Genomic DNA, 26,791 nt, shown 5'->3' on the forward strand with positions numbered 1-26,791 from the left:
GACAGGGTCTTACTTTGTAGCTCTGACTAGCCTAGAACTCAAAGATTTGCTTGCCTCTGCCTCCTGAGTGCTGGGATTAAAGGTGTGTGCCCCAAATGGGGCATTTCAGTACCTCTTAGATGCAGCAAGGGCTATGAAAGATGGAAAAACTCTCCCTACTTCTGTTCTTCACCAAGATATATTTAGACTTAGGGACAGTCATCCAAAGACTTCCCAAATTATTGGACATTTCATGAGGATTAGATATTAGGATTAAGGCAAGATCAAGAGGATTTTGATGGGAAAATGTGTCTTTAGGGCCTATTCTAGTTTGCTTTCTGTTGCTGTGATAAACACTATAACCAAAGGTGACTTGGGGAGGAAAGGGTTTATTTCATCTTACACTTCACAGTCCATCATCAAGGGAAGCCATGACAGGAGCTCAAGGCAGGGACCTGGAGGCAGGAACAGAAGCTGGGACCATGAAGGGATGAACAGTGCTTACTGGCTGGTTTCCAGGCTCGTGTTCAGCTACCTCCTTATACAGTCCAGATCCACCTGCCTAAGGATGGTACTGCCCACAGTGGGTTGGGCCCTCCTACATCAATCAGCACAGACATGCCCATGGGCCTATTGGATGGAAGAAATTCCTCAATTCAGGTGCCCTCATCCTAGGTGTGTCAAGTTGACAATTGACACTATGACACAGCCTGCACTATTCCTATAGAAATATTTCGGACTCCAATTTGCAGAAAAATTGAATTTAACAGGGAAAAGCATTGGCTTTCATGAGTGTCCTTTAATGCAGGGCTATTACACTATGAGAGAACAGAAATCTGAAGAGAACCTGTCACCAGCTGTGGGGTACACAGCACAATGGTGTGCTGGATAGCTTTAGCATCAACTTGACACACCTGGTTTGAGGGATCCTTAATTGGGGAATTTCCCCTATTGCATTGGCCTGTGGCCGTGTCTGTGGGGTATCTTCTTGATTGCTGAGTGATGTGGAAGGGCCCAGCCCATTGCAGGTGGTGCCATCCCTGGGCAGGTGGTCCTGTGTTGTATAGGAAAGCAGGCTGAGCAGGGGCCAGGGGAGCAAGTCAGTAAGCAGCATTCCTCCATGGCCTGTGCTCCAGATCCTGCCTCGAAGTTCCTACCTTGGGCTCCCTGAAGAACTGTGACCCAGGAGATGTAAGCCAAATAAACCCTTTCCTCCCCAAGTTGGTAGTGGTCAGAGTGTTTTTGTCATTGCAATGGAAAACGAACTAGAATAAATGGGTACTTTCTGTTCTGGAAATGAAGACATATGGCAGGTCGGGGGCTGAGGAGATGACTCAGCAGGTAAGAATACTTGCCATGCAAACATGAAGACCCCAGTTTAAATCCCCAGAATCCACATAAAAAGCTGGGTGTGGCTGCATGCATCTGTGCTTTGTGGTGCAAAGACAGGACTGTTGGGCTTGCTGGCTACCAACCTAGCTCCAGAGTCAGTGAGAGACCTTGTCTCAGGAGAATAACACAAAGCTTGATGGAGCTGGACACCAATGCCCTCCTCTCAATAAGAGAAGTAAAGTCCAAAAAAGACAGGGGTAGATTTATAGTATTTTATTGCCCAGGCTGGAGAGATGGCTGAGCAGTTACAGGCACTGGCTGCTCTTGCAGAGGACCCAGGTTTGGTTCCCAGCACCCACACAGTGGCTAACAACCGTCTGTTATTCCCGTTTCAGGAGATCTGACGCCCTCCTCTGGCCTCCACCGACACTGCATGACACATATTTAAGTGCACTTACATATAGGCAGGTATAGCATTCATACACATAAAAAATAAGTTAGTAAAGTTTTAAAATATTTTATTACCCCAAATGTTAAAGAGTTCAAAAACAGAACATTTCTTTTTTTTTTTTTTTTTTGCCTTAAAGAGTGTATCTTCCCTGGTTTACTGAACATCAACATTCACCACAGTTGCAGGAAGTTAAATTGAACCTTTAGAAGGTATCGCATATGGACCTGGTTGGGGCTATAGACAATAAACTCATTGTAGTTGAGGGTATAACCTTCTGGATTCAGAATTCCTGTGTCACTTGCTGGTCCTATGGGCACTGTACTCCCATTCCTGACAAATGGAAGAAAATGTGTAAACATCAGTTATTTGGTCCAGAATTGGAATGGGAGCAGTCTTAGCAGTTCAAAAGAACTGAGTACTTACAGGGTGATGAAGTGGGTAGGGCTAGGAGCCATCTTGCCCAGCCCCTTGGTGCTGTGTTTTCCCTGAAGTAAACCTTCTGCCTTTGGATTGGCTTCTAGTAGCTCATTACACTGACCTAGAGCCACCTGCAAAGTAAGAGATCCCTGAATGCTTCTACCCTGTTGAGAATCAGGTGGCTTTAAAGCCAACCCCCAGAACCTTCCTATTTGTATTTTATTCCTTTCCTCTAGCAAAAGGATCAAATGCAACGGAAATTCCGTTCCTCTCCCTTCAACTCATTCCACATGAACCTTTTGGTTCTGAAGTCAAAATTTCTCAGTGGAAAAAATTAACAATAAGGCAGAGATTAGAGATGTGTTCCGGCCTTACCTCTGATAATAGCAGCAGTCCTGTATTCTTCAGACGAGAGGCGAAACAGTAATTGGCACTCTTGGAAGACATGTCAGCAAAGTAGATTCCTTTCCCAAACTGAAAACAATCAAAAATTTAGATTAGCTGCTTCATCCATTATATTAGAAGACTCATACCACTGACCGTGGTTTTCTGTTCTCATAAACACAACATGGTTCCTTGTCCACTGTCCTTTCTAAGTTTGTTCAAGTGATAAAACATCCATGAGCCTCTGCCTTTGGGGGAAATAGACATATCTTTTAGAATTAAAAAAAAAAAAAGAGTGACACAGTAAGAGATGATGGGGTTTAATTCCTGGGGAGAAGTAGCATCTAATCCTAATCTGGGGGACACCAAAAGCTTTATGGTATCCTTTTCCCCATGTACTCCTCCAGCATTCAGTTTCTACTTACCATGTAACCAGTGATTGGAGCCTCAGGTGGGGCAATTCGCAGCCCGTGGCTCAGGATTCCCACCCAGTTACTCAGCCTGGAACCATGCCAGAGGAGCATCCTACAAAAGAGCTCTGCTGCTATCATGCAAACACAGGTCATACACACAATAACGCAACAGCTACCTCTGCCACCCGCCAAGCTCCTTCACTGCACTTCAGGCAAGGACATGTTTACCAAAGCTAGGAAAGAACATATAACCCAAAGCTAGACTCAGACCTGTTAGGAAGGTCCTCTCTGAAGGCCTCTTTCTCCCCCTCCTTCTCTACTTCAAAAACATCCAGTAAGGTCATAGTATAGTCATTGTGTGTAGGAGCATGGGTAGACTGCAGGTACCGAGAAATCACCTGGGGAAAGAATGAAGAAACATCAAGTGCGGAGCCCTTAAGAAACGGGACTAACTAAAGGATGCAAGGCTTCTGATGTAACTTGGCAGAACTTTTTGCTCCCGAACAGCCTCGCAAAGCAGTTATAAAGAGTTCTATATTCCCAGTTCCAGGTAAATACAGAGATGAGGGAGGATAGGTTTTACAGGAATAAGACTATAAAAATAAACAGCTATTTTTCCTACTTTGAACTCATAACTTTCATGGTCTAGAGGGTGCAAAGCACAGCGTAGGTTTCTATAGTGTTGGTCCAGTGGGTGTTCTGGGCTTTGGTGCTCCGTCTTCACCAGTTTAAGAGCAATTTCAATGTCTCCCAAAGCCTAAGATAAAAGATACATCATCAGGGTGAGAGGGAACTCTGATAAGAGACGGAAAATGCCCCAGTGGTCCACAGCTCACCTCCAGCAGTTGTACTTTGTCTGACAGTTCTTTCTCTGTCCGGATTACTGGAGGGGTACGGAGTCTAAGGACAGAGACATAACTATAATGAGCCATCTGATTTATGGCTAGAAGGTGCATGACTGAAAGACAGGTCCTTTGGAAAATAGGTATTAGAAACTGGGATTTCCAATGCTTATATTTGTTCTTTTCATTAAAAAAAGAAATTAGCTGGGTGTGGTGGCTCACACCTTTAATCCCAGCACTCGGGAGGCAGAGGCAGAGGCAGGTGGATCTCTGTGAGTTCAAGGCCAGCCTGGTCTATGTAGTGAGTTCTAGGACAGCTGGTCTCAAAAAAACAAAAACAAACAAACAAACAAAAAAAAAAAAGGGAAGAAGAAAAAATTAGGATTTCCTATTTGAAAAAGAAACCCATAAAAAGACTTCAAGGCCCAAATGTATAAAGAGATATTAAATATTGGGATAGAATAAAACTTTTTCACATTAGGAACTAGAGTTGAAATTCTTTTTTTAAAAAATATTTTATTTATTCTTTTTATTTTATGTGTATGAGTGTATTGCCTGCATGTATGTGAGTGTACCCGTGTGGTGCAATTCCCACGGAGGACAGAAGAGGCTGTTGGATCCCCTGGAACTGGATGGACAGTTGTTAGCTGCCATGTGGGTGCTGGGATTCAAACCTGGTCTTCTGCAAGAACAACCAGTGTTCTTAACCACTGAGCCATCTCTCCAGCCCCAATGATCTATATTTTTAAAAATTAATTAATTAGCCGGACGTGGTGGCACACGCCTTTAATCCCAGCACTTGGGAGGCAGAGGCAGGTGGATCTTTGTGAGTTCGAGGCCAGCCTGGTCTACATAGTGAGTTCCAGGACAGCTGGGGCTACAAGGAGACCCTTTCTCAAAAAAGACAAAAAAAAAAAAAAAATTAACTTTCTTGAGTCAGGGCCCAAGGTGGCCTCAAACTTTCTATGTAGTCAAGCCTGGCCTCCTGAGTGCTGATTACATATTTTTAATTGATTTCTAATCTAATCCGATTATACGGGCTGTCTAGAAATCATATCGGACCTGCTTTTCTTTAGGATGACAATTTCCTTAGGAATAAAAGATCAAAAGAGGCTCACAGATGCTGGAAGTTGCTGCAGGGAATATGGGTGAGTGGAAAAAGCAAGACAAGCACAGCCTTACCCAAAGTCATGTGGGATCCTGGTGTAAAATTCATTGCAGGCTTCAAGGAGAGCTCGGCCCTGTTGGCCAGCCCGAATACAATCCTCAATCTTCTTGAGAGACTGGTAGCCCGCCTTGATCTGTGCCAATGTCAGCTTTCCTGGAAGCACAGCCAGAGATTGGACTCTGAACTCAGGTCTCATCCCGAAACTGTACATAACTCTCAACTTTCAAAATAGTCCCGCTCTCTGAAACCCTCTCCAGTTTTCTTTGCTCAGCACTTTCAGTAAGCCTCAAATCATGACAGTGACATAACTGCTCAGTAAAGAACTAGGAAATATGGCTGGGTGTGGTGGTGCATGCCTTTAATCCCAGCACACTGGAGGCAGAAGCAGGCAGTTCTCTGTGAGACTGAGGCCAGCCTGATCTACATAGCAAGTTCCAGGGCTGCTGGGGTTATAGGGAAACCGTGTCTCAAAAAACAAAACACAAAAAACAAAAAAGAAGAAAAAAAAGGAGGAAAGAAAAAAGAACGGGAGCCGTGAAGAAGGAATGTGAACTACGGGGCCGAGGCCGAGGTCCTACCAAGTGGGGCTTTCTTGGTGTCATACTTCATTTCAATCATCGTCTCCTCCATGGTCTGTACATTACAGATCAACTTTATCAGTTCCTGCACCCGAAGATCCAGCTGTGACTCTGGTTTCAAGGTTTCAGGAGATTCCCCTTGTTTTGTATCTTTATCCTATAGCAAAATAAACTCTTAAAATCTGAAAGGATCTATTCTGAGTGCCTGTAAAGAAGGCTCTTCAGTGATCATCTGTCTTAAAACAGCAGTATTCTAGTGTTCTGCTAGTATCTAGTTAGAGTAGCCAATGTGACCTCCACCCCCACGGGCTAGTTCTGCCTCTCACTGTCACAAGCACTCAATTATAAAAGGCCCTCCTCATAATGTTTTCAAGTACGGAAACAGCCATTGCACCTCAAATCATCATCATTATCATCATCACCATAATCAAAATAAGACTAAAAATTTTCCCATTTTCAGATATATGAATTTTTAGGAAAGTTTACAGCATGCTGGAAAGCTCAGTTTGTCAGAATTAATAAATCATTAGTGCGTGTGGTACTGGGTATTGAAACCAGGGCCTCCTGCACGCTGGGCAAGCATCCTATTTCTGACTCCAGCCTTTTTCTTTACTGTGGAGTAGAAGAAGGGAAGACAGCTTTAAATACACTTTTCTCAGTTTGATTATCTGTTATTCCTCTCTTGGTCTGTTAACACTGAACTTCTGGGCAAGGCCTCAGATTTCATAAGAACTCTAGTTTGTAACAGCAGAAACTAGAAAAGCACATTCTGGCTTCTAGCTCTTTGAGAACAAAGGTAATTGAGAGTGTTACCCCAGGGTGGGCAACAAAAGTGACTCCAAGTAACACAGTCCATCCTGGCTTGGTCCAGTCTGTGCCATTTGACAGACTTCATCGTGATCTAGAAGACACAGCTTTCTTGCAAAGGTGCAGTCAGCTTACCTGCGTAGTAGCAGCATAGTCCATCTGTATCATATCATACTTTCCAGGAACTTTCTCAAACTTCTCACGATCCTCCCAACTGTTCTTTGTTTTGTCAAGGAATCTGTGGAGCCCAAAGTGGTGAGAGAGCCTTACAAATAATGGAGGACTACCAGAGATGGGCTTGTAACAATTTCCTTACAAAAGTTCTAAGAAAGTCATGACCCCTTCATAGGGCTCAGTCACATGTCAATATTCCATGTGTGATTCCAAATCAGGTACTGAATAAAGACAAAAACTGGGACAAAGGCACTAAAGAAAACTGGGAATGAAGAATCCTTGGGCTTCCCAAAGGTCTCCAAACACAAAAGCCACTGATAATTGAAATAAAAAGTATATAACCACTTTCTTTCCCAGAAAAACAGGTTCCCAAAGATTCCAGAAAATTCTTCATCAAAATCACAATGACAAGTTTAAAGCTAGCTGGACATTCTCTAGTGTCCTAATTTCTCAGATTTGCTTGCTGTGTTCAAAATATATTAGATTCTTCCAGTCAACATCAAAGTTCTAGGTTGACTTAGTCACTAATGATGCAGTTTGATACTCTAAATCACAGGCTATCAGAATAGAAAGAAATTAACATTTAGGCCAAATCACCCTGACATGAAACTTTTTACTAAGAGTGATGCAGGAAGAGTATTTTTAAACTTATTTCTTAGCACTCACTTTTTCTGAAAGATTTCCTTTGCCTTGCTGAGGTCACCAGAACAAGCCACCAAGCTGTGCTGGCCCGTTTTCCCAACTGTAAAGTAAATGCCACACATAGGATGGTTCCTTGCCCTGTACCCCAAGTACAGTCCTTTACTAGTAAAAAGCCATCTCGCTAAGGTCTCTGCTCATCATCTGACTAATGGATAGGAAGTGGGGAGGTAAATGGGAAAGGGCTTAGGGAACTGATCATGCTGATACAAGGTCCTGCTAACTGCCTGAGCCTATGAGTAGTACCAGCATTCAATGGAGGGAGAATTCTCAACCTTACAAGGCTTCTAATGAGGATGCCTGCCATTCCCCAACTGCAAACCTAAGCCCCTTATGGACTTTGAGCCTCTACCACACAAACCCATCATTACCTCGGCCCCACCTCATCCAAACACTGAAGTTCCTCTGGGCGTCGTCTTCTAACAGCTGAATGAGATAGTACTTGTTGTTGTTGAACTGGAGATTGGTCTGTGATGAGTAGGAGAAATAAAGAACATAAAAGTGGAAGTTTTACAACTGAAAGTCACACAAACCAACGATTCTTCCTTGGATAAAGCTATCAAGTAACTGCCACGAACACAAACAGTAGCATGATGAAAACCATGAGACTCCTATAAGGATAAGGGCATAAATATGTGCTTAACTTCAGAGGCTTAAGTATTAAAGTCAGATTTTGAAAATTTCCCAAGCCTAGCCCCAGCACCCTACTTTAATTGGATCCTCTTGACAGCTCCTTCCATAGATACCTTCTAGGTTAGCTGTGTGTTTCTACTCTTAAGTCGCACCCAATAGTTTCCCAAATGAAAGCAGTATTTGTGTTCCATAGCCACAACCATCATGCTTATTTATTTAGATGACTTCACACTCTGACAAGTCTTAGAGGTTTGGTTTGTCAGCTGCAAATATTTGAATGAGCCAAAGACAGCACACTGTTACGAGGGAGCGATGGCAAAGTGAAAATCATGACTGCATCTGCCCCAGCCCTCCTTTGACGTGGCCCAACTTGAAGATATTCAGAGAACACGGCAAGTATTTAAAAAGAGATACTGAGGACTGAAGAGATGGCTTGGTGGTTAACAGCACTGGCTGCTTTTGCAGAGTACCTGGGTTCAGTTCCCAGCACCCACATGGTGATTAACAAACACCTGAAACTCCAGTTTCGGGGAACTGATACCTTCTTTTGGCCTCTGAGGGCACTAGGCACAAACATGGTACGCTTCTATACATACAAGCAAAACACTCATATACACAAAATAAAGAAATCTTTTTTTTTTTGGCCTTTTGAGACAGGGTCTCCCTGTAGCCCCAGCTGTCCTGGAACTCACTATGTGGACCAGGCTGGCCTTGAACTCACAAAGATCTGCCTGCCTCTGCCTCCCAACTGCTGGGATTAAAGGCGTGCACCACCACACCTAGCTTAAAATAAATAAATCTTAGAAAAAAAAGTTGAGTGTGGTGTTGCATGCCTTTGATCCCAGCACGAAGGATAAAAATCCCAGGCAGGTGGAGCTCTGTGAGTTTGAGGCCAGCCTGGTCTACATAGTGAGTTCCAGGCCAGTTGGGGCTACAGGGGGACCCTGTCTCAAAAAGACCAAAAAAAAAGAGAAAAAGCCTTGGGTGGAGGGAGGGGGAATTAGCCAAGCATGATAGTGCAAATCTGTACTTCCAGCCCTCAGATAGCTGAGACAGCAGGATTATTGTTAATCTGAGGCCAACCAGGGCTATAGCGTAACTGCCAGGCCAGTAAGGGCTATATAGTAAGACCTCAAAAAGCAGGGCCTAAGAAGTGGCGAGAACTGATGTCACAAAGCTGATCTCTGATTTCTATACATGTGCCATGCTTCCTGTGCCCCTCCCCCATGACATCATATACACATACAATAATAATAAAATTTTTAATTAAAAAATTTAACTACAGGGGCTGGAGAGATGGCTCAGCGGTTAAGAGCACTGACTACTCTTGCAGAGGACCCAGGTTCGATTCCCAGCACCCAGATGGCTAACTCCAGTTCCAGGGGAATACGAAGCCCTCTTCTGACCTCCGAGGCATTGTACGACAAGGGTGCACTCACATACATGCAGGCAATACACTTATACACATAAAATAAAAATTTTTTTAATTGAAAATATTTAATTTTGTGTATGTGTGTATGCTTGAGTGTTTGTATGTGTACCACATGCATGCAGGAGCCTGTGGAAAACAGAAAAGCTACATAGTGAATTCCAGGACAGCTGGGGCTACAGGGAGACCCTGTCTCAAAAACACCCCCCCCAAATTTAACTACATACAAGTTTAAAATGTCAATATGAACTGGGTGAGGTACTGTACCTCTGTAATCCCCAAGTTCTACTGAGAAAAAAGCAGGGGGCTTGCAAGTTCCAGGCCAGCCTGGGCTATAAGGTGGGACTCTGAGGAGTCCCTGCTGCCAAGCCTGATGACCTGAGTTCAATCATGGGGCTCACATGATGGAAAGAAGGAGAGAACCAATTCTCTCAAGTTGTCTTCTGCCCTCCACACATTTTCCATGGCACATGCATGCCCCCCCCACATTAATTAATAAAAAGAAATTCCCGTAAGTAGAATGGCTTCTAGTCTTACCTGATTTAGCATGACATCATAGACATCATCCCCTTCACAATATACATGTGCCTAGAAGGAGAGAGGAAACAAATGACCCGGTGCACTCCAAGTCCTGGGGTCAAAGTGAGGCCTGTCTTAAGCCTTAGCTTCCTTCATACAGCCTGTCACTACTATGACTAAAACACAGTCTTCTAGTTACAGTAGCCCCCAAGAAACCTGTCCATAAGTAGCCTTTCTTCAGATCCTTCAAGTCCTTTCCCCATTCCTCAGTAACTCATGCCATTCCAGGGCAATTTCTCATCAAACAATACAGTTCTCTCAACAGTCATAACATTTTTGGGGTGAGAAAGAAAATGAGTTGTGGAAGGCTGATGGCAACCCCCAGGGGTAATCACGTTAACATTCTGCTAATTTCAAACCGTACCACTCCCACTTCTCAACTCTAGAGAAAAATCACTATAAAATTTTTAGAAAGCATTTCTAAAATGAATGTCAGCAGCATTCTAAACAGGAATTCTAATAGCAAAAGAATTCTCTTCTCTGGGAATCAATGGGCGGAGAATCCATTCCCAATGCTCTTACCTTTCCCACCTTGGCTGTACACTCTGGGTCCACAGGAGCTTTGCCCTTTAACAGCAAGGCCTTCACTGATTCTGAGGGGACATAAATACGCACTATAATTACCTACATGGGAATCAAAAGCAGCTGTTGCCAGTTGTGGTGGCAGTAAGATATGCTGAAGAGGCGGAGGCGGCCAGAGGATCCCAAGCTGGAAGTCCCAGGCTAGCTAGGACTGCGTACTGAGACCTTTCCTAATTAACTTTGCCCTTGCTGAGCAATCCAGGTCTTCTGCTAGGTCTTAGGTCCCAATCTATCTCAGAAATTAAGATTCAGCAAAGTAGATTGGTAGTGCTGAATGCTCAAATGATAGAGAAGTTAATTATACCCCCAAGGATGGATGAAACAAAAGTTGCAAGAACAAGTATCATTCTACTTCCTTCCCCCGACCCCCAAATTGCTGGCCAGACCTCCCTGGCCTGCTACCTCGTGAGTCTTCAGTCTTGTCCTTACCCTTCAAGACAGCTGCAGGCCTCTTTCTTACTCCCTCTCTCTGGCGTGTGTGCATCTTCTTAGCTGGAGGAGAGTCTTCTGCAGTTCTGTTGCCATTAGTAATTTTCTTGGTCTTATTTGGCACAGCAGACGCTAAAGGCAAGAACAATGAGCAAAGAGGAACGAGTACACAATGAACATGATCCAATACTAAGAAAAAAGGCAGGAAAGTTTGAGGCACAGAGGAAGGAAAAGAAGCCCCTGATCTGGCTGGAGCAAGCAAGAATTCCAGCACAGTTAGCATTTGCTGTCAAGGTTGTCCACAGAGACAATGCTCCTTTTTTAAAGGTTAAAATAGTAGCTAGTTGAGTGTGGAGTTGCACCTTTAATCCCAGCACTTGGGAGGCAGAGGCAGGTAGATCTCTGTGAGTTCAAGGCCAGCCTGGGGCTACAGGGAGACCCTGTCTCAAAAAGCCACAAAAAGAGACTACTTTAATGCAGATGATATTTATGTCACTGCTTTAAAAAAACAAAACAAAAAAACCATTTATCTAGCAGATGATAAAATAGCAAAACAGGCAACTTTTCTCATGGAGAACATTTGAATTTATGAGAGAGATGTATTCATCCAACTCATCAACGTAATCTTTGACTATTTGTTTACAGTGAAAATATCCTACCTTGCTACATCCCCCATAATGTAGACTTTTACCAACTGTAATTTTGTCAGATGCTCTGGAACTACCCTGAGACTACTACCCGAAGCAACCCTTTGGAGCTAAAAACTTCAGAAATCAGAAATCGTACCATTTGTATCATAAAGACAATGAAGTGGTTGCCCGAAGCCTGCATCTAGACACCTTTTTCTTTTAAGACTTGTGCTTAAAACTTCTGTTAAAATCACTTTTAATCTCCAACTCTGCTTCATCCTGGTTCCTCCTGAAATTCTTTTCTGTCTTAAAGCCAAGAATTCTGGGTTTGCCTGAGTGTGGTCGGGGAAAAGATCTGATTGCTTCAGGAGCAACTGAGCCTCTCCAGTTTGGCTGACAAAACCTTTTAAAGAAATGACTTAAGGGGGATTTAGTAAATTTACAAATTAAAAACGGCCACATCGTTATTCTTGGCCCAGTCTGAGCAATCCTTCCTAAATTGCTGTTCAGGCCATACATTAATGAAGACTTACAGAGGTCTCTGAAGTCCACAGCTGGAGGCATGGGTCTCATGTCTGCCTCTCTCTGGTTTTCTCTTCCACACCTACATTGGAACTACCTGAGGTGATCATGGCTAGGTATGTGCTCTGTGCCTAGCTGACAGCCAGCTTTGTTTCTTGTAGCTGCAAAACCTTGAAATCCTTTGCACCACTCAGTTATCCCAAATGTAAAGTTGACAGCAATAGCACCTAATGCATAGGGTAGATCTATGCATTTAAGAACATAATATGCAGTTGACATCCAGCAACTGTAACATTCGAATTTTACTTTCTGAAGGCGGATGCATCCTTAAGGATGACTTATAGGCACTGAATCACTTTACCGTGAGCGTTCATCCTCTCCTAGTGCTACATGCAACGAGGATGACGGTTTTTGAATGACATTAGGTATTAAGAGGACTGCAGGATATTCGCGGGCACAGGTCCACTCGCCTTTCCGGATTAAACCGCACTATGAACGCAAGTCAAGGCACTAGGAGCTGAAGGGAGGGCAGACCCGAGGCCCCAGGTACCGCTCCCACCTCGCCTTCCGCAGCCGGAGCCCCGCCGCCGCGCCGCCATCGCGCTCGAGCGTGACGTCACCCAGCGCGGGGCCTCGGCTGGCGGGAACTCGCAGCACGCGTGCGCCCTGGCGAACCGCCGCCGCCGCCACATTTGCATAGCGCTGTGTCTTGTGGGAAGTCACCATCACTGTGAAATGCCGACCGTTCGGAGGCTTTATAAGTGCGGCCAGCCACACGCCCAGCTGGGCGGAGGGAAGCTCATCAGCGGGGCCACGCGCTGAGTGCCAGTCACTCCCCGGCCCCTGGGAAGGTCTGAGACTAGGGCCACGCGCGGCCCTAGCGGGGCCCTCCCCAAGTGGGGAGGTGAGTTCCCAGAGAGCAGGGCTCCGCGCGGGGGCCGACCGGGCAGGAGAGGCCGCGCTAGGCCGGCGGATGCCCCCCCCGCCGGAGCTTGGAACAGACTCACGGCCAGCCGGCGAGTTCAATGGCTGAGGTGAGGCACGCCGGCCTCATAACCCAATTCAGACTACTCTCCCACGCCTTTTTGACCCTTTTGTTATTGTTGTGCCATCTTTCTGAGGTGGGGGCCTCCCGGCGCCCGGCCTCCCTTCCAGTGCCCAGCGGCCTCCCCCCAGTGCCCAGATGGCCTGGAACTTAGAGACATCGCCTGCTGGAATTAAACTTCCGCCTGCCTCTGGAATTAAAGGCGCTGACTACTTAACGTTTTATCCATTAAGGAGAGATGGTTAAGAAGAGCACCGGCTGCTCCCTCAAAGGACCCAGGTTCAAATCACCGTAACTCCAGTTCCAGGGGACTGTGACCTCCGCAGGCATTGCACGACACGGGTGCACTCACGCGTATTCAGGAGATAAAAATAAAGTTTTTAAAAAAGTATGATGGAAGATAAAATAGGAAAGAATAGGCGCTAACGCCAAGGCCCGAGGAGGCCGGTGTGACCGGCTGCTCACCTATCCTTTCCCTTCACCTACCTGTACTTGTTCTGCTGACTTCCTTTAACCACAGGCCTTTGCACAGGCGCCTCCAGACTCCTGTTCTCCACCTGCTCTGCCTTTCCACCTAGCAAGATGGATCCTTAACTTCCTTCAATCTTGTTCAGATGCCCAGCTGATGTCTTCTCATCAGCAGTGCTACCTTCCCTGATCACCATTTTACCACGACTCGTGTAGCCTTTTAGCCTGCTTTATTTATTCCATGTTAATTACAATCTGGCATATACTTAATTTTAGACTGACTCCCTTCACTAGATGGTAAGCGCCAAGTGAACAAAGACTTGTTTTGTATAGTGCTGTGTGGCCAATAGTGGGAAGGTATCTTACTTTCAATGATGTTGGTTGAATGAAGCACTTATAAGATAGGCCCCATGTTCCACTCCCACCACTTCCCAAATAGCCTATTTTAAAATTTAATTTGATTTATTATTATTATTGTGTGTGTGTGTGTGTGAGAGTGACTTGGTGTGCATACAGAGGTCAGAGGACAACCTTCAGGAGTTGGGTCTTTCCCCTGGGTTCCAGGGACCCAACTCGGGTCATTGGGCTTTCAAAACAAAGGTGTTTACTTGGCTAAGTTCTCACTAGACCAGTCTATTAAAATTTTGAACTCATCAATGGATTAAAGCATGATGTAATCATCTCTAAAAACATTATTGACACATTCAAGATCTCCCTCTGTGGTTTTTTGAGACAAGGATTTTTTTTTTTTGTCTTTTTGAGCCAAGGTCTCCCTGTAGTCCTGGCTCACTATGCAAACCAGGCTTGAACTCACAGAGATCCTCCTGCCTCTGTCTTCTGAGTGTTGGGGCTAAAGGCGTGTGCCACCATGTCGGTCTGGAGACAAGATTTTTCTATATTGCCTGGCTTGGCCTCTAACTTGAGGCAATCCTACTTCAGCCTCCCCAGTGCTGGGATCACTAATGTATATTACAGACCCAGACTTCTAGGCAACCCTTTGAACATTTTTAGAATTGGGGTCTGGAGAGATGGTTCAGTAGGTAAGAGCACTAGCTGCTCTTACAGAGAACCCAGGTTCAATTCCCAGCGTTCACATGGTGGCTAACAACCATCTGTAACTCCACAAACATCTGTAACTCCAGTTCCAGAGGATCCAACACCTTCTTCCATGGGCATTGCACACTTACATACATGCAGGCAATACACTCATACACAACATTTTTCACAATTAAAAAATACTTTTTTAATTGAAAAAAAAATATTTTACGTAAGTGCACCACATGTGTGCAGTGCCCATAGAGATCACGAGAGGGAGTTGGATCCTCTGGAACTGGAGTTATGGATAGTTGTTAGCCACTGCCATATTGGTGCTGGGAACTGAACCCAGGTCCTCTGCAGGAGCAGCCAGTGCTCTTAACTGCTGAGCCATCTCTCCAGCCCCCTAGGCATCCCTTAATTCAATCAAGTTGACAGTGAAGATTGACTATCACAACTGGGGACTGAATTCTGATTTTACTATTTGCTGAGAAGACAATTTCTGTAAACTCTTGAACTATGTTTCCTTTCTTGGGTTATTATGGAAATTAAATTATATAAATATGATTTTTTTTTTGTCTTTTTTAAACAGGGTCTCCCTGTAGCCCCAGTTGTCCTGCCTCTGCCTCCCAAGTGCTGGGACTACAGGCATGTGCCACCATGCCTGGCTTTGTTTTGCTTTTTGAGACAAGGTCTCCATATGTAACCCTGGCTGGCCTGGAAAACCCTATGTAGAACAGGTTAGCCTAGAACTCATAGAAATTCACCTGCCTCTGCCTCCTGAGTGCTGGGATTAAAAGTGTGCAGCACTGCACCTGGTCATAAATAGGAATTTCTTAGCATCATTCCTAGTTTGTGGTAAATAATAAATTAAGTGATTTCTGCTGTTCCAAGTTCAATGAGAGACCCTGTCTAAAAAATTAATGTGGAGAGAGATTGAAGACACCTGGTGTGAACCTTTGGCCTCCATGTTCACCTGAACACACACATATGCACAGGAACATGCACACACATACCTCACATACACTGAAATGAAACAGGGTTACAATAAAGGAATTGGTTATGAAGCAAGTATTTGATGCTAAGTGTTCAGAAATATAGGAGTATTCAAGTTCTTCTGAAGGTGCTGGAATAGGGACACTGGTCTTTCCTTTTTTTCTTTCTTTAACAAGCTCTTGTGAGATAGCCTATGTGGGCCTGAAACTCATAGCTCTCCTGCCTCTCTACCCAAGTGCTGGGATTAAAGGCTTGTGCCCAGTGGGTATGGGCCTGTAGGGGAAAAGAACCCTGCCTCCATCCCTCCAGCCCATTTAGCTACTGCTCCTTTCCTGCCCTGGGGAACTGCATATAGATATTATGCAAAGGTTTCTAAATCCCTTCTTTTCTGTGTATTTTTTATTTATTTAAGAGGGTGGGGTTGCAGGTGAGAATCCCGCTACAATAAAGTTTGTTAATCTTTGGAGAAAAATAAGTATAAATAGATAATAAATAAATAAATAATAAAGGCTGTGTCAACATATCTGGGTTTGGATAGGAATCTCTAGTAAGGTGGGAGCAGAGTAGATAGGGTGAAATTGTCCAAAAGTATGAATTAGAATTATATGTGTTCATATAATATCTCAAATAATGATATTCTAAAACTTCGTACGTTATATTTTTTTGTGTATTCTGAATTTACCAATTTTTTTTTTTTTAACCTGGAATTCATTCTGTAGACCAGGCTGGCTTTGAACTCACAGAGATCCGCTTGCCTCTGCCTCTCAAGTGCTGGGATTAAAGGCGTGTGCCACCACGCCGCGCTAGAAGTACGCTTAATCACAATTTTGAGATTTCTGAGAATTCCTGGGAATACTGATTTATTGCCCCTGAATCTGAAATGTAACAAGCCAGGAGTCTGAAAACACAGAAGCTTGCCTTGATCACTGTTAGCGAATAAGCCTACTTTGGTTCAGACAAACAAACAAATAAACAGAAAACCAGCCTGGAGGGAGCTGCAGCAGGCAGGTCGGTACCTTTTAAAGAAGGGAGGAGGGGAGTCTCCTCGAACTCGTTAGCCAATCAGGCTGGGAGGCCACTTACTTAAGCCGCTTCCTGCCTCTCCACTTTCTCTCTCTGGCTTCTGGTGGGCTGGTGAGTGCGCACTTACCCTCCGTTTCTGAGTTTCTTTTGGAACGGTACACGGCGCGGGGCGGGGGGGGTGCGGATTTTGCACCATCAGCGCCAAGGAGTGTGTGAGGCGAGAGGCGATTGATTTCTGCTGGGTGGCGGTCGGGACGAGGCAGAAGATGGGCTGCCCCGCTGGTTCCCACGTGGGGCTCAGCCGTCCTGGGTTTGCCTGCGATTCTCCAGACCTGGTTGACCTTGAGACCGCAGGTGACACTTCAGGTACTGATCGCTGAATCCTGGGGGATCCTTGGCTTCGTCCTTGCGTCTTGGGCAAGGTACCGTTATCCCAGTGCGGTATTGCTCGAATCTGCCTTATAGCTGCCGGCCTGGGTAAGGGAGAGACCCCAGAGCATGAGTTCTGGCAGTGCATTCAGGTCTCCGGGGAGTGTCTGTGGGGATCAGGTCTTCGGATTTGGGGAGCTTTTGCCCACTGTGTTTGCAGTACTATTTACTCAGCCTTTCTGAGGCTAGATAGCCAATTCCGAGGACAGGTGATTTAGTGAGCCACTGTGGCAAGTGCGTCCTAAAAAGCTTAAGATACACGGAAAAGGACCTGGGTCCTCAGCTTAGTGCAAGCCTAGGTTCAGGTGGTAGGGCCAGTCTGCTGATAGTGCCCTGGTGACGCTGGAAGATGCCATGAGTCAGTTCGTGAAGGTCAGATGAAAATATAAAGGTGTGTAGTAAACGGTAACCGCTTTAGAAGTAAGATGTATGTGGTGGAGGTAGATACCCTACATCCAGCTCTGACCTCCATGTGGGTGCACAGTTGTGTTCACATGCATAAACACAAGAAATAACTTTAGGTAGGTAGAATACATTGTCCTCATTGTTAAGTAGGGAATGAAGCAAACTTGGGTCCCTTCCACTCGTTCTTTCTTGTTTTGGTCTTTTTGAGACAGGATCTCCCTATATCCCCAGCTGGCCTGGAGCTCATGTAGATCAGGCTGGCCTTGAACTCAGGTCTGCCTACCTCTGCCTCCCAGCTAAGGGTCTTTTATTTTCTTAAAAGACACTATTGCTGGGCATGGTGGTGTACACCTTTAATCCCAGCACTCAGTAAAGACACCGTATCTTGGAGTTAGAGGGCTTTTTTTTTGTTTTAGTGGATATTTTGTTTTGTTCTTTTGAGACAGGGTCTCCCTGTAGCCTCTGCTGGCCTGGAACTATGTAGACCAGGCTGGCCTTGATCTCACAGAGATCCTCCTGCCTCTGCCTTCCAAGTGCTGGGATTAAAGTAGTGTGCCACGAAGACTGGCTAGTTAGAGAGCTTTTATGAATGTTAGTGAACTATCTGGCTTCAGACTTCTTGGGAAAGTGAGTTTTTTCATGCAGAATGTCTGTTCCTAGTCTTAGTAAGTTGATCTTTCACAAGTAATAGAAACATTTAGCACCCTGCCAGCTTTAAAGTATATTTGCTATGTTATTTAATATTCAAAGAAATTCTAAGTGGGGAGGTATTAACTTGCATAACTGCTCAGCGGCAGAGCCCATATCTATGAGACCCACAATTCCAATGTAGTCTACCTGCCTTTACAATCCATTATCTGGCCTGGGGATGTAGCTCAATTGGTTGAATGCTTGCCTAGAATTCATGAAGCGCTGGTTTGATCCTCATCACAAACTTAGCAGCATCTGTAATCCTCACACTAGGTAGAGGCAGGAAGATGAGAAGTTCAAGGTCACCTTTGACTTCATAGTGAGTTCAAGGCCAGTTTGAGCTAATTGCAACTGTTATCTAAAGAAAAAAGACAATAGTAATCCCTTATGGTTTGTAAATTAGTGCAAGCATTACAAAAACCTATGGAAATTCCTCAGGAAATTCAAAGGTAGCATATGATCTCAATCTCACTACTGGTTGTCAATCCAGAGGAAATGACTGTTGGGGAGATCTATATTCCCATGTTCGTTAAGTGTTATTCACAATAGCTAAAATATAAAATTAACCTGCTTTCACTTGCAGAGTAATGTGCTATATTCAGTGGACTACCACTTAGCCTCGAAATAGAAGGCAATGTGCTTTGTGGCAACATGGATGAGCCTGGAGGGTGTTTTAAGTGAAATAAACCAAGCACAGAAAGACAATAAATCCTGCTCAAAGCAGAGAATGGAATGCTGATGCTGGGGCGGGGGGCCTTGAGAGGTTACAGAGGGGAGGAAGAAGCAACCCTGAAGATCTGTAGTACATGGTAATTATAGTAACACATGCTGTGTGCTCATATGATAAAAGACAGATAAGTGTGCTTACCACACACAAGTGATGAGTCATGGATATGTTGTGTATACATACATCAAACATTGTATACCACAAGATTATGCAATTTTTTTTTTTTTGTCTTTGAGACGGGGTTTCCCCGTAGCCCCAGCTGGCCTGGAACTCAACTATGTAGACCAGGCTGGCCTTGAACAGAGATTTGTCTGCCTCTTCCTCCCAAGTGCAGGGATTAGCAGGGATTAAAGGTGTTCACCACCAAGCCTGGCCAGATTATGAAATTTTTTACTTGTCAATTATACCTTAATAAAAGTGGGGGGACAATAATAAATAATTTTCTTTTTTTATATTTTATTTATTATTTTAATTTTATGTGAATGTGTATATTGTTTGCATGTATACAGACAGTTGTTAGCTGCCATATGGGTGCTGGGATTCGAACCTAGGTCTTCTGCAAGAACAGTCAGTGTTCTTAACTGCTGAGCCATCTCTCCGTCCCCACAATTCATTTTCTTAACCATGAAGCTTAGTTTTACTTTGCCATTTATTCTCTAAATCTTGCATCCACATCTGGGGCTGGTGAAATAGTTTGATGAGCTGTGTGTAGTCCACAATTCTGATCTTAGTGAGTGTACTACTGCTCTTAGAGGTTAAAATGAGTTTTCTTATCCCAAACAGCTGAGAGTGGGAAATCAAACTTTGAGTCTGTTCTGGTCCCAGTGCCTTATGAACTATCTAAAGTATTTTTCTTTTGTTTCAGGTTGAAGATGCCGGGCAGTAAGGGAAGACCTGGGTCTGCTGCACCCTGTGTGCTGGCCCAGAAGTGGTCCTGTGAAAACCCTGGAGGCCCCCTGAAAGTCCAGTGGGCATTCTCAAGAGGAAAGTTTGAAGGCTGAATGGAATCTCAAGTCAGGTATTCCATTTGAACTGTGAAGGCAGGTTCTCAAGTTTTGACCAAGATTTGCTGCCTTATGTTTTGGCGTTACACACACATGGGTACTGACTGAACTATATCCCTAGACTTCAGGATCTTGCTGAATTATTTAAGCTGTTTCTGAACTCTGCTGTCCCCCTCTCCAACCTCCTGAGTGGCTAGGATTACAGGTGTACTTAGCTGTCTCAGAATTTCCTGTTTCTCTCCTCTTCCCCCTCCCATCTCCTTCCCTCTTGCCATCTTCTTATGTGTTTTCTGTCTAAAAAGACGAACTGTAGAAACCTGATGCTGTATCTTGTATCTATAAGCATTCTAAAGCATCATTCAAGTGTAGGATAAGATAGATCAAATAACCCTTTGGTTATGTATCTCTGAGATACTTAAAACCACTTCAGTTTCTGACCTTGGAACCAGGGTATCATTCTCTCCGTCACAGCCTAAAGCAAACTATCTTTTCTCTGTCTGTTTCACAGACAGAATCATGTGACTTTAGGAAATTATGTAACTTATCTGATGTAGGAATTTCTATGTAAATATGGGGTTGCAAAGTTTGAATGAAATAATTTTTCTGTAGTGTTTAAGTGATGAGTGTTAAGTATGAATTTTTCTGATTTTTTTTTTTTTTTTTTTTTGAGACAGGGTTCTATGTAGTCCAGGCTGGCCTTGATATTCCTGCTTCTACCTCCCAAGTGTTTGCATTAAAAGCAAACCACCACACCTCTAACTATAGTAGGAATTTAAAGAATTTCTTCCTTTCTGTCAGCATCTTAGTCACACTAATCCTGATTTCCAATAGAATTTCCTGCAGTGATGGAATAGTTCTATATTCCTGTGGTCCAGTTTGGTGGTATGAAGTTATTGAGCAATTATTTGAGTATGACTCAGAAGTTTAATTTTGAGGTCTTGCTCTGTGGCCCTGGCTGGCCTAGAACTTGTTGATTCTCCTGCCTCTGCCTTCCAAGCACCATCATGTCTAACAAGTTTCATTTTGATTGAGTGATCATACATAATGAGTTGAGTACTTACTTGCCCTTTTCTTGTTCCTCAAGGCTTCCTTGACAAGCAATTCTTTTTGTTGTTTGGGATCTGAGGTCAGATTGACCTTGAACCTAAACTTTCTCAGCCTCTGGGATTATAGCTGTGAGCCACCATGCTGGGCAAGTAATTCTTTTCTATGCTTTACTTGTGTTTTACCATTTATTTGGTGTTTACCACTGATCTAGCAATAAGTTTAGATGTTAATTACATACAAAAATTTTCCAGCTAATAACTAGGTAAAGAATAGTGAAGGGTCTGAAGATTACTTACATTAATGAGCTTTACATCCAGCCTGTATTTTGGATTGCATGCAAGCCCCATGGTAGAGGAAATTAAAGCCCCCATATACTGCCACCTTGTGGCCAACTGGGGCTCCAAATGATATCTGTTTCTTTTTTGCTTAAGACAGGACTGCCAAGCATAAAAGTTAAATTCAGCCAGCATTGACTCAACTGAAATTAAAATACACTTGACCATTTTGGCTTTTCGATTTACTGGAACCTTATGAGTTCTTGGCTCCTTTTGTGTATTGTCCTTTGAGGTGTTTGTTTTTTATGACTTCAGGGATTGCTTAGCTTTAAACTAACAAAACTGGATTTGTGTAGTGCCCTAATTTGATGTTGTGCATGGGCATTTGATTACATTCTCCAAGTGTCAATGATTTATAGTTCAGACAAGTTCTTTTTTTATTTTTTTATTTTATATGTATGCATGTATTGCCTGATATGTAGGTAAGTGCACCCGTGTCATGCGATGCCAGCGGAGGACAGAAGAGGCTGTAGGATCCCCTGGGACTGGAGTTAAATGGATAGTTGTTAGCTGCCATGTGGGTGCTGGGATTTGAACCTGAGTCTTCTGCAAGAATAACCAGTGTTCTTAACCACTGAGCCATCTCTCCAGCCCCCTTGAGACAAATTCTTAACACGTAGCCCAAGCTGACCTTGAATTTACTATATTGATAAGCCTGACCTCAAATTTTCCATCCACCTCCTTTAGCTTCTTGAGGGTTGGGATTACAAGTGTCACCACCACATCTGGCTTTAAATTATATTGTAATGGTTCTTGCCTTTAATCCCAGCACTTGGAAGGCAGAAGCAGGCAGATCCCTGAGCTCAAGGCCAGCCTGGGGCTACAGGGAGACCCTGTCTCAAAATACCAAAAAAAAAAAAAAAGTGAAGTTACTTTAGTTTTCCTCAGGAAGTTATGTAATTATAACCTTTGTATATTTATTTTCCAGAGATGATAAGTAGTTGAGTCCTATACTGAAGTTGGATTCATTTGCTACCAGAGGTAAATATAAGAAAAACATTCATCTTTTCCTTGAAAAACCAGGATTACAATGTTCTTAGAGGCTAACATTTAGTAGTAGCAAAGGCCCTGAGGATTTCCTGGTTTAAGGACAGCATTGGTAGTTTGCCCTTCCCCAGCCATTTACAGTTTGCCATGATGAAATGCATGTTAAGTCCGTGTTTCAGCTGATTACCCTGATTAGACACATGCGCTGAGCAGACTAAACTTAGGGGCAAACACCTGAAATTGAATTCTGTGTGTTAAAATTCATACTAGGTTTTAGCCTATGATCCCAGGTAATTCTTTAAAGTAGGAATGTGATAGTATAATCGTTTTTGTGTGTCTTGATCTTTGCAATAATCCGAGATAAAACTATGGTCAAGATTAGTAGTCACTGGGCTATACAGATGGCTCAGTGGTTAAGAGCACTGTCTGTCTGCCTTTGCAGAGGACCCAGGTTTGATTCCCAGCATCTTTCATGTTGGCTAACAACCCTCTATTAACTCTAGTTCTAGGGGATCCAATGCCCTCTTCTGACCTGGGCATTGTGTGACATGGGTGCATTTACATGCAGGCAGTATACTCATACACATAAAATAATAATGTATTTTTAAAAAGATCCTTGATCACTTAAACACTACAGAAAAAGTTCTAGTAGCTGGTATAAGCCTGTCAGCTACTTAGTTTAACATTTTCAGACTTGCCTGGTGTCATGGCACATGCCTTTAATTGCAGCAGAGGTAGGTGGGTTTCTTGAGTTCAAGGCCAGCTTGGTCTACATTTCGAGTTTCAGGCCAGCTGGGTCTACAAAAAGACCAAAAAAAGTTTCAAATTCATCACTTTTATCAGTCTTTATGATTAGTTGTGCAGTACTATAAAGTTATGATTTTATGCCTATTGCAATGGGTTTCATGATTAAAAATGTCAGGGTACAATACAAGAAATATAAATAACTGAATGTAACATTAGCTTTTGAAATAATTTATCTTCTGCTGTCTTTGAAGAGAACAGAACTAGATCTGAACCTGGTTCCAGCCTGGATCCCTTCCTGCTCTAAATCCTGGTTGTAAAATAGATATGCTGCAATCTTTTATGGTAAGGCTTGAGACAGGTGCTTTGACATACACAAGAATCTTGTTTTATAATTTGCAGTCAGTTGCTAAGGTGCTATACATATTTTAGATTGTAAAATGTCAGGTCTTTAGAGATAGCCTAGTAGTAGAGTAATTATACACAGTAATTTTCAAGTCACACTGGTTTTAAATCCAGGTTCTAGCACTTAACCAGTTTTATAACCTTAGCAAGTTTCCTAGTATCTCAGTATTTTATTACTTATACTTATTATTGAGACAAGGACTCACTATAGATCTCCCTGGCTGGCCTGAAACTATGTAGACCACACTGGCCTTGAACTCACAGAGATCCCCCTTGCCTCTGCCTCCAAAGTGCTTGGATTAAAGGCAGGTGCCACCACACCCAGCTATCCTTGTAATCAGAAGTAGGGTAAGTTATTTTGAAGATGAACTGTGGGGCTTAGAACATTGTAAAGCATATGGTAGATATATTTTATATATATAGTATATATTATCAGAATCCATGTGGATATTTATTTTGGATTCTGTTACCTAGAATCTTCTGACATTTTGCATACTAGACTGTTGGAGAACTTTTAAAAAGTGCCAAATGGTCTACTTCGTATTGCCTGAACATCTGACTCCCTATATAACTGAATAACATTTTCTTAGTAGATTGATCTTGGTTTGGCATCAACTTGTCTTCCATCATTTTGTGGCTAAGTAACTCTTAATGGTCTTTGGGTTCTTATATCATGATCCCTGTCATATAAAGAATACCTTTTTATAAATGTTTCTTAATGTGGTTGGAGATGAACTGTGATAGCTGTTCCTCTTACTGCTTGGAGCCTAAGCAGTAGGATTTGGTCTATCATATACAAAGCTGGCTTGTCTTCACTCAGGGCACCATGAGGATAGGTGGGCTATCCACACTAGTGCCTTCTGATTTTTGCCAAGTCAAACAATTACAAGGCAGGCAAGGCATCTCTCCAGCCCTGTACTATTATAAGAGGCCATGTGGAATGACTACCAAAACAAACTACAAATGTGGGGCATAGATACATGTAAACAAGTTTATTGGTACTTAATAGAAAAGCTCGTATTTTATATGTAGCCTTACCAAGTACTTTTCATTGATAACCTACACATAACATTCAGATGGTCAAAATTATGGTGGTCAAAATTATGGTGGCACATCCTTGTTATCCTAGCACTTTGGTTCAGGGCTGACTGAGGAAGACCACAAATTTGAGGCTAGCCTGAGCTACTTTGATGAGACTGTCTCAAAAAATAAAAGGCCTTTCCTGTTTATAATTTGGTTATTTAGGGTATTTTGTCACAATCATAAAAGATGACCAATTCAGATGCTCTGAAGTTACTAAGTACATGGTTTTCAAAAATAATGGTTAACTTTTGGCTAGTTTTAAAATATGACTATTCCATGATTTTCAGGTTAGTTGGATTTTTGAAAAGTTTACTACTACTGCTGGTTGTAGTGGCATATTCCTGTATGTAGTCCCAGTACTTGGAAGGGGATTGAGAATCTGAGGCATCCTGAGCTGCATATAGTGAGACTCTTCCTCAACTCCTCCTCCCCTCCCAATTAGACTTTTTTGTGTTTTTTTGTTTTGTTTTGTTTTTTGGCAGGGTCTCCCTAGTCCCAACCCACCTGGAAGTCACTGCGTGGACCAGGCTGGCCTCGATCTCACAGGGATCTGCCTGCCTCTGTCTCATTGGCCACGACACCCTGAGTGAATTCTTTCCTGACTGGCCTGGAACACCCTATATAGACCAGGCTGTCCCCTACCTCCCCAGAGCTGGGATTAAAGGCACATGTGACCGTGCCTGACCAATAACATTGGATTTAAAGTGAATAATAAGAATTCTTAGAGAATGTATATAAATATTCCTAATATGAGCTGATGGGTACTTAGAAGTTGTGTCACATCTAAATATTCGCGGTCAAGTTGCAGTTTTGAAGGACGAAAAGTAACTTGAAATCAAAAGGTCTAAAAACTGGCAGGTTTTAGATAGTAAATGCCCTTGAAATCCTTCATGTGAAAACAACTGGAATAAATCATTAAAACAATACCTACACCATGTTTAATCTTCAAGGTGTCAGAAACGTTCTGTTAAAATTCTCAACTAGTTCCTAACAGGGTCACATCTGAAAAGCTGGCATTATGATTGATTTGCATCCAGAGCAAGCCTTCAAGACCTCCTTCCCAGTTTAAGTTCTGAAAGTTCATATTGATAAGTCAGAAAAACAGCTGCAAAAACACAAAAGGTCAAAGAGACTAAAACACATAACCGTTTATTTTATTTTTTGTCTTTAGCCCCAGCTGGTCTGGAACTCACTATGTAGACAATGCTGTCCTTGAACTCACAAGGATCTGCCTGCCTCTGCCTCCCAAGTGCAGGGATTAAAAGCCTGTGCCACCACACTGGGGCAGATATAACCATTTAAACACTACCAGCAAAGAAGACCACAATGTTCGGATACTTGTGGCTGGAGAGGGCCCGCTGCTCTTCCAGAGGACCAGAATTCTGCTCTCAGCACCCATGTCGGGGTTCATAAGCTCCTCTAACTATCTCCTCATCTAGATTCCTCAGGCACTGACATATAAGTGGCATATACTTAACAGACACATAAGAGAATAATACATTTTTTTAAAGTAATTGTGAGAGAAGGCTCAATGGTTAAGAGAACTGGCTGCTCTTGCAGAGGACCTGGGTTCCATTCCCAGCACCTATACAGCAGCTAACGACCATCAGTAACTCCAGTTGGAGGGTATCCAATGCTCTCTTCTGACCTCCGTGGGGAATGCACGGACATGGGTGCAATCACCTACATGCGGCCAAGTAAACTCATACACATAAAAAATATTAACGGGTTGGAGAGATGGTTCAGGGGCTAAGAGCACTGGTTGATTCTCAGCACCCATATGGCAGCTAACTTCAGTTCCAGGGCATCCATGCTTTCTTCTGACCTCTGTGGGCATTGCATAACGTGGGTATGCTCACACAGGCAGGCAATACACTCATACACATAAGGAATAATTTAAAAATAAAAGTAATGGCACCTGATATTGTTTAAGCACCATGTAAATATTTGCAATGTAGGCTCAAGTTCTAATTTCTGAGGTGGAGGATGCTCAGTGCATGGCCTCTGACTGAGGACCAGGGTTGTTCCCAGCTCCCACTCCTGAGGCTAAAACCGCCCACAACTCGGTCCAGGGGACCTGGCACCGTCTTCTGGCCTCTGGGCATTGCAGGCAAAACACTATCATCTATCCATCTATATATATGTGTGTGTGTGTAAATATATGTAAATATTTTTGTGGTTTTTTTTTTTTTTGGCCTTTTTGAGACAGGGTCTTCCTGTAGCCCCAGCTTGTAGACTAGGCTGGCCTTGAACTCACAGGGATCCACCTGCCTCTGCCTCCCGAGTGCTGGGATTAAAGTCGTGCGCCACCATGCCCAACA

At 43.4% G+C, this 26,791-nt stretch overlaps 2 protein-coding genes and 2 non-coding genes across 9 annotated transcripts in view; 3 read left to right on the forward strand and 1 right to left on the reverse strand.

Moving 5' to 3' along the window:
- Nucleotides 1-1,820: 1,820 nt before the first annotated feature.
- Parp2 (poly(ADP-ribose) polymerase 2) lies at nt 1,821-12,668 on the reverse strand. 3 transcript variants are annotated; one of them, XM_008832563.2, is made up of 16 exons: nt 12,607-12,668; nt 10,897-11,028; nt 10,408-10,478; nt 9,844-9,894; nt 7,616-7,712; nt 7,212-7,287; nt 6,507-6,609; nt 5,565-5,721; nt 5,001-5,139; nt 3,813-3,876; nt 3,599-3,733; nt 3,247-3,374; nt 2,989-3,088; nt 2,555-2,653; nt 2,186-2,310; nt 1,821-2,092 (listed from the first exon to the last, which is right to left on the reverse strand). In XM_008832563.2, the coding sequence occupies exons 1-16, from the start codon at nt 12,644-12,646 to the stop codon at nt 1,933-1,935; spliced, it is 1,677 nt and encodes a 558-aa protein (XP_008830785.1). In that variant the 5' UTR covers nt 12,647-12,668; the 3' UTR covers nt 1,821-1,932. The 3 variants fall into 3 exon arrangements, with proteins under 3 accessions (XP_008830785.1, XP_029419185.1, XP_008830787.1); XM_029563325.1 differs by having other exon boundaries at nt 12,518-12,645; XM_008832565.3 differs by lacking the exon at nt 12,607-12,668 and adding an exon at nt 12,409-12,510.
- Nucleotides 12,669-16,728: 4,060 nt separating this feature from the next.
- Nucleotides 16,729-26,791, forward strand: part of Ccnb1ip1 (cyclin B1 interacting protein 1) — a 16,359-nt gene continuing 6,296 nt past the window's right edge. Inside the window, exons 1-4 of one of the 4 annotated variants that reach the window (XM_017798020.2) lie at nt 16,729-16,980; nt 19,731-19,883; nt 22,180-22,232; nt 23,237-23,327. The gene's annotated coding sequence lies outside the window, so the exon portion shown is untranslated. The remainder of the gene's footprint in view (nt 16,981-19,730; nt 19,884-22,179; nt 22,233-23,236; nt 23,328-26,791) is intronic. The other 3 variants (XM_017798021.2, XM_029563311.1, XM_008832567.3) reach the window with 3 other exon arrangements.
- On the forward strand, nt 22,378-22,454 carry LOC115070261. Its single transcript, XR_003849447.1, has one exon. It is a non-coding gene; the product is annotated as a small nucleolar RNA SNORD126 (small nucleolar RNA).
- On the forward strand, nt 24,126-24,272 carry LOC115070260. The gene has a single exon (XR_003849446.1). It is a non-coding gene; the product is annotated as a small nucleolar RNA SNORA79 (small nucleolar RNA).

This window comes from Nannospalax galili, unplaced genomic scaffold (assembly GCF_000622305.1).
Source record: "Nannospalax galili isolate Female #2095 unplaced genomic scaffold, S.galili_v1.0 scaffold196, whole genome shotgun sequence".
Classification (NCBI taxonomy): domain Eukaryota; kingdom Metazoa; phylum Chordata; class Mammalia; order Rodentia; family Spalacidae; genus Nannospalax; species Nannospalax galili.